The sequence below is a fragment of the Microtus ochrogaster genome, linkage group LG4 (genome assembly GCF_000317375.1).
Source record: "Microtus ochrogaster isolate Prairie Vole_2 linkage group LG4, MicOch1.0, whole genome shotgun sequence".
Taxonomy (NCBI): domain Eukaryota; kingdom Metazoa; phylum Chordata; class Mammalia; order Rodentia; family Cricetidae; genus Microtus; species Microtus ochrogaster.
This window is the reverse complement of record NC_022030.1, coordinates 2,855,134-2,862,920: the sequence shown is the minus strand read 5'-3', so window position 1 is coordinate 2,862,920 and position 7,787 is coordinate 2,855,134. Positions and strand designations below refer to the sequence as shown.

Below are 7,787 nucleotides of genomic sequence, written 5' to 3'. Positions count from 1 at the left end.
GAAAGAACTATCTCCCACCACCCAACACACACACACACACACCAACAAAGACTTGGGGAACCAAGACTTCTACTGATGGCAAACTGTAAAGCGGTGCCCAGCTCCAAGGCCAGGGCAGCAATGGAGAAGGCTGAGTAGGAGGTGAGAACCTCATCCCCACCCAGTGGTAAGAAAGGATATCAGCATTACTGGAGATCACAGGGGAGCAGTGGTACCACTGCTCACATCCCAGCAAGGGAGGCATCAGCAGTGACCAACAGAGAGATGCATTCCCACCCTGCTTACCTCCTCTCATCCCAGTACCAGTAGAGGTAGAGTGGGATGCTTCAGCTCCCAGTCGCAGGCAGCCTGTAGTAAGGAGGTGGAGCCCCCACTACTCCTGCTAGGATGATGTCAGAGAAGATTTATGCAAGATTCAGTGTTTTAAAGGCAGAATGCCTAAAACATCCAGGTTTTAATTGAAAACCACTCATTAAAAGCAGAAAAAACAGGCTGAGAAAATGAAAAACCCACCCACTCTCTATAGATGCGAACACTGGCATCAGGAGTTGTTGGAATGAGGGAGCTGGAACTGGACAGCAGTCATCGTAAAAATGTTTCAACAGGCCATGGCAAGCACACATGAAACAAATGAAAACGTTGATACTCAATGAAATTGATAAAAATTCCCAGCAAATAGAAAAAAAATAACATTTTAGAAATAAAACAAAAGCTTCTGTGTAAAACAAACGGGAAGTCTCAACAGCAGAAATGCATAAGATAAAAGGCAAAACAAAAACAAACCGAACACTAGACACAGTGACAGAAAATACCAAACCTGAGCGTGGAAAGAACAGACTGGAAAATGCATGCACCTTAGTTTAGGAGACTGCGAGCTAAAATAAAAATGACACTTTCTAAGTTACTAAGTACATTTTGATAATAAGTTTTATTGTTTAAACATCTTTCTGGAGGACACAAAGAATGATTATCCTATGAAGGATGTATGAAAATCTTTGGTAGACTAATATTAGACCACAGTGGACCCAGGAAACGTACGACTTAACATAGCCTTTGAAAGTTCACAGGTTGGAGCAAGGGCACAATCACTGAAGAGGAGAAATCACCTTCACTGGGTTGTCAGGTCCACAGTGAGAATGCTAAGTGATGGATGAAAACTTCTCTTCAAATCCATATAGCCTCAACCCCAAGAGTTGAGCCAGGCCAAGCCCTTCTCCCACTGATGGGGTCCCTTGTGCGGAGAAAAACACTCTTCTCAACGAAAAATGTCACTGCACAAGTGCCAAGGAGTTCTCTGAAGTTTCGCCCAAATAAAGCCCAATTTTAAATGGCCCGAGAGAACCACTTTCAGGGCTGTTTTCAATGTTTGTTTATTTCTAGTGAAGCTAATAGGAACTTTTTTGTGCGTGTACAAATGTGGAGTCCAATTTTTGTGATAGCTAGATATATTCAACTCACAAATTTTCCACCAAAGTCCAATTTGTAAAACTCACTCAATCTGAAGAGATCCAATCACAACTTGCTTTAGAAGCACAAGATTCATGATTTGGCTTTTGGAAGGGAGACAGAGATGGGATCCTAAAAATTTTTAGTTAAAACTGGAACTCCAAATTAAACTTAATCTAGAACCACTTTCTAAATTTTCATGTGACATGGAGCACTCCAGTCTTTTACTTAGTTTTATTACAAATAGCAAGATTCCAATGTCAGGTCCACAGACCACGTTCACTGTCCCTTCTCCCTTACGAGAGTCCCAAGAGCACTCCACGTGTGAAGTGAAGTGTGTTGATAATGCACTTATTCCTTAGGCAGGAGATCTGCATGCCACAGGATGGGAGCACCCTGCTGACATGTCGAGTGTCACACATGCTGAGTGTCACATGGTCCACAACAGGCATCGCAAAGGATGCCCCGTTTTAACTCCACTTGACAGCTTCCAAACAATGCCAAAGTATAGAGGACTGTATGAAATATAAGATTCTCTCAAAAAGGTTTATGGTGCATTTTTTTAATTAAAAAAAATCAGTCTTCTTGACTAAAGATTGGCAAGTACGTTTTCAACCTCAACAGGTCTGAAACTGACTCTTGCAGTTCGTGGTAGAAACTGAGTCCCGTGATGAGCTCAACATCTTTGACCCGCGCTCTGTGCAATGTCAGCAACTCTTCAATCCATGAAGATTCCTGCTTCCCGCGCTAGAAGGTGGGAAAAAGAAGAAGAGTCACCAGGGAACACTGAGCCCACTTTCCCAATAAGGTCCCCCTCTTCCCACTTCAGTCACTCAAGTTCTTTAGGCCATGAAATGATGACTCATAGGATCTATTTTAGACATCATCCACACTTTTGAGTAGAATATTTCCCAGTATATACAACATGCATACATGTGTGTTGAATTAAATGTATTCAATTCAAGAGAAAGAGAGGAAACTGGGGAGAGCTGGCTACACATTGCACAGGAGCAAGAACAATAATTCCTGGGGGCTTAAGAATACTGGAAAGCTGGGTGATGGTAGTGCTGACCTTTAATTCCAGCACTCAGGAGACAGAGACAAGAAGAGCTTTGTGAGTCCAAGGTCAACCTGGTCTACAGAGAGAGTTTAGGACAGCCAGGGTGGTGGTTACACAGAAAAACACTGTCTCCAAAAACTAAAATCCAGGCCAATCAAACAAACAAAATAGAAAATGGGAACTATAAAGCATGGTAGAGAATAAATGGGAAAAATAGATATAAATTCTGGTTGTATGCCCGTTCTATTGGAAATCCACATGACTAGTGAACTTGTACTTCTTTACCATATTCTTCTAGGGTGGTTTATTTACTTATTGAGTTTTACTTATTTTTTAATTTTAGATGTATAGGTGTTTTGCCAACATGCATATCTGTGTACCACAACAGACAAGATCATCAGGTCTTCTGGAACTAGAGTTACATAGATGATTGCTGGCTGCCATGTGGGTGCTACAAATCCAAGCCAGGGCCACTGGAAAAGCAACCCGTGTTCTTAACTATTGGGCCATCTTTCCTGGGCCTGTGTTAGGATGATTTTAAAGATCAAATATAAAAATGTAAACAACTGTATTACACAAACTCGATCCCATAGGAATATGTTATCTTCATGTCTGCATGAAAATGGGGTTGGGAAATACATAAAATGTGATTTCACTCCAAAAGAGAATTAAAGATCTTGATAATATGAGATCAGAAAAGAACCAAAGGTGGATTTTCTGGAAAATGAAAGTAGATATCATAATTAAATCAGAGAACCATGGGTAGAAATCATACATCCATATGCTATATGCATTTCTGAAAGTGGCCATGAGAAAATGGCAAAGACATTTATCAAAATAAGCCTACAGGGCCAATAAGGTGACGACTCAGCAGTAAAGGCCCGTGCTGCCAAGCTTGGCTGCAGGAGTTTCACCCCTAGGACAAACGTGGGGAAAGGAAAAGAATAAACTCCTGAAAGTTGTTCTCTGAGATCCGTATGGCATTTGCATGCACACATGTGCACACGCACACACACACACACAAATTATAAATAAATGAAATTGTTTTTAAAAGCCTCATGAATTGTTGGGGCTTATTGGTTGAAAATGATAACCAGACTCTTCCCATACCAAGCAGATCAGCAGCTTCCCATTTCCCATCAACTCCAGTTTCCTACTGCCCAACACTCAGTGTCCTCAAAGATCGGTTTAACGACCAATGAGATGGACTTGTCACCAAGCTTGACAACCTGAGTTTGATTCGTGAATCCCACTTGGTGGAAGAAGAGGATCAACTCCTAACACACATCCATAGGCCCCCACATGCATGATGCACCAAAGCATACATGCGTGGCTTATTGGTTGAAAATGATAACCAGACTCTTCCCATACCAAGCAGATCAGCAGCTTCCCATTTCCCATCAACTCCAGTTTCCTACTGCCCAACACTCAGTGTCCTCTCTGCCATAACCTTTACTCTGGCTTTGGGGGGAACAGCTAAATCTGTGAATTCCTCTTCAGTAGGGAGTTCCTATTTCTTCTAACATTCACAGGAATGGATAAAAAGTAAACCTAAAGGGTTTGTTTCTTCTGCCCAATGATACTAATCTTCAGTCGCTCCTTCTGAGGTGAAATAGAAGGATCAGTAACTATGCGTGGCATGCCTTAAAAACACCCTCTGGCTCATTCTGGCTCAAATCCAATATTTAGCATCTTCCAAGTACGTTGTCATTAGAGAACGAGGATCTGTGCTTCCATCAACAAAGGAAAGCATTTTCTTTTTAGATGGTAGAGTAGAAAAGGGGTTCGATGCTTGACTCATGCCACTCAACAACATTTTGATGAAAGAATAAAGTAGGGGTGGACTTTTCATTTTGGCAGGTTGGTGCAGAATTGAAATAAATGTCTAATCTAAAATTCAGAAACTATTTTTAGCTCATGTGAGTCAAAGTCACGTGCTAGGCATGACAGTACAGAAGAGAGGAATGGCTTGGGGACCTCACGGTACCCCGGACTCACAGCACTGCACCGCAGACACATACCGACCGCTAAACTTCACGTTACAGGAAAGGCTCCTTACTTGCTTAAGTCACTGTATTGATACTTCAGCTATTTGCTCCAGAACACACTTAATGTTTAAGACTTACTACATTATTCCTATGGAATTTTAAAATATAATGGACAACTGATGTATTTTTTGTGGCAATTTAATTTCTCAAAGAGAAGAAATGATTAAGAATATAAACAATTATTCAAAAAAAACCACCGGAATGACAAATATGGTAAGAAAGATGCTCATAATGATGCTACATGTAGAAATTTATTTAAATACTGCCTGACTACAACTTTAAGACATTTATAATAGTGAGATTATAAGTCTAATTCTGGAATCCAAGAAAATTCCTATCACAAATCAACCCTCTATTTTAGCAAATTGGCTACAAGAGAAGTTTTCTGACCTGATTTTTAATGTTTTTAAGGACAAGGTAGATTTCTGCAAAAAAAAAGGTGTCATATTCAAAGATCGGTTTAACGACCAATGAGATGGACTTGTCACCAAGCTTGACAACCTGAGTTTGATCCGTGAATCCCACTTGGCGGAAGAAGGGGATCAACTCCTAACACACATCCATAGGCCCCCACATGCATGATGCACCAAAGCATACATGCCTACACACACGCACACACAGCATGCTCTCTAGGTAAAGAATATAGTAAAAGAAAGCAAGGGACACATGTAACATCATCATGCCATTTGAAAGCTCGTGTACACAGGAAAGTTCTATTTCTTCCCGAGCAATGTAAGGAACATGCACTTCACACGTCAGCGAGTGAAAGAGGCTAGGAAGGCCGCTTACCGTACAGCTCTCAGTGTGATCAGGCCGATGAGGCAAGATGAAGGCTGAAGCATCCAAGTCTGTGCATTCCGTGAGAACCTGAGATGACTGTCTGCAGCAGGTGAGCACAAGGAAGAAGTGAGTTGGAACCAGAACTTCTTGACTACGGAGGACTTTGATGTTCCTGTAAAATATACAATATATATCCTCATTAAGAAATACCTATCTTTCCTTTAATAAGTATTTCAGTAAGACCTGCTTTTAATAAAACATATCTAAAATTCAAATTCAATTAAGTAAGCATGTTATAAGAAGTTAAGTAATCATGATACCTCAATATTCCAAAAGATTGATGCTAATAATTGGAATACTTGAATAACTTCTTTCTATTAAAATTTGTTTTTTCATTTCTACCTAAAGAATATTCAGACAATATATATATTATATATATACACACATACAGTATATATGTAAACACATGCATTTATATATTTTAACACTTATAACCAATGTTCTAACTCTAGATCAATATTGATTGTCCTTGTCTACCACACAGTTAGAGAATGGATGGAGGTCTCTTCTTCCAGTCCTTACAGAAACACATGTCATGAATGAACTCTTTATCCCTTTGAATGAATTTCTATTTTTATCCTCAAACTTTAACTGAAAAACAAAACCAAACAAACAAACAAAAAAGCTAACAAACCACAGTTTGTTATTAAGACTATGTCCTCTATTTTAACCCCATGCTTATTTGTTGAGCATCATTCAAAATTCAAGGTAGTGACGTCTCCATTTTCCAAACGTGATCCTGTGTACTGTCATAACATGCAGCATAGATTGAAAATGAGAGTTCTGGCTAAAACTATTATTGGGACACATATAAAGTCTCTTCTACACCCTCTACAACATGGCCTACAGGCTAGTTACATAAAAATTTTCTGTCTCAACAGCACAGATAAACTGATTGGATGTGGTAACACACACCTTTAATCCCAGCACTAAGGATGCAGAAGCAAATGGATCTCTGAGACTTCAAGGCAAGCCTGATCTACGTGATGAGTTCATGGGATACATAGAGAAACTGTGTCTCAAAGCAAACAAACTAACAAAAAACCAAAAATAGCAGACACAGTGAAAAATTAAATATTTTACAAACTGACATAATACCAGATGTTTCGTTGTGGGACAATAAGAGAGTTCTTCTCTGTGAGGGACAAAATCTCAATAGACTCTTCAGAAACTATCTTGTGGTTGTAGGAGCAAATTTCCTTTAGCAAATGTGGTTAAGTTATAGCTTTAATAAAGACCAACCAGGGTGAGCATGTAGCTGAGTGGCAGATGTTTGTCTCACTTGCACAAGGTCCTGGGTTTAAACCTTCCCCACACCTCCTTCTCACATCAGAACCAAAAGCATCAGCCAGCTTCTAAAACATTCTCCCTTCTCATGTTATAAAACAGGCTCCATTGATGGTTCCTTGCCTGCCATCCAATGAGAGATGGCTCAGTGCTATGTTGTTCACTACAAGCCACAACATTATACAGTAATTGCTCAGCCTTTTCATAAGCGACTTATGAGAACCAAGGGATCTGGTGAAGGCTAAACTAAAAGGCAAGACTTCTTGGCCTTATTGCTTTGTGAATAAATAGCTGTTCTTTGCTGTAGATGATTCGCTGTAGCTGACTCCCTTTCTGTAGCATATTTGGGAATTATTTCCACAGTGCAGAACAGTTTCATGAACACAGTTTGCCATTGGCCAGGCCTTGTTCCTCTCCCCTAGGTAAGCACTGAGATCTGCCTTCCTGCAGTTAGCTTTATCAACAGGCATTTGGTCAGTCTTTAGGCAAGAGCATCCCATTTAAGACATCCACAGATCTCCAAGGACATAGAATTACTGCCTGCCCAAGCTGCTGCTCTGGTTTCACCCCACTTAAAAGATTCCTAGCTCCTTATGCTCACTTTCACCTCGGTTCACTGATGATTTTAGTTCAGGACTCTCAAGGACAGCAGAAGGGACAATGAACTGCAACCCAGAGAAAGACCCACAACACCACGAGCGGAACGGCTGATAACAGCATGGCCTGGACACTGATCATTTAGAGGCCTGAGTCTCTTCTTTGCTAGAGCAATAAGTCTAACCCCAGACCTAGGCCGAGAGAAACTGCAGCACCTGGCGTGTCTGATCAAGAGTCATCAGAGTCTCCCTGGCAATGTACTAGGATGCTTGGTTACCTGGTATCCTCTGTGTATACGGGGAGAAAAAAAGTGGCGCGCTGATTTCAACAATTCGTGCCTTCTTCATAATTTAACTGAAAATAAACTTTTTAACTTTTTATCTACTACCTAAAAATGTAGCATAAGACACCAAACTTCCTCTCTGGAATTTCCTGATGATTTAATTCCCGTTCTTAACTAACTTTTTCTGTTAAGGAGTACATCAGACGTGTACTAGCCACTTCCACAG

The 7,787-nt window shown here is 40.5% G+C and overlaps 1 protein-coding gene across 2 annotated transcripts in view; it reads right to left on the bottom strand.

Moving 5' to 3' along the window:
- Positions 1 to 912: 912 nt before the first annotated feature.
- The window catches only part of Enpp1 (ectonucleotide pyrophosphatase/phosphodiesterase 1), a 65,569-nt gene continuing 58,694 nt past the window's right edge, over positions 913 to 7,787 (bottom strand). For both annotated transcript variants that reach the window (XM_013351446.2, XM_013351447.2), the window contains 2 exons: positions 5,344 to 5,506; positions 913 to 2,193 (listed from right to left, as the gene is read on the bottom strand). In XM_013351446.2, the coding sequence (XP_013206900.1) occupies positions 2,023 to 2,193; positions 5,344 to 5,506 (334 nt within the window). In that variant the 3' untranslated portion in view covers positions 913 to 2,022. The remainder of the gene's footprint in view (positions 2,194 to 5,343; positions 5,507 to 7,787) is intronic.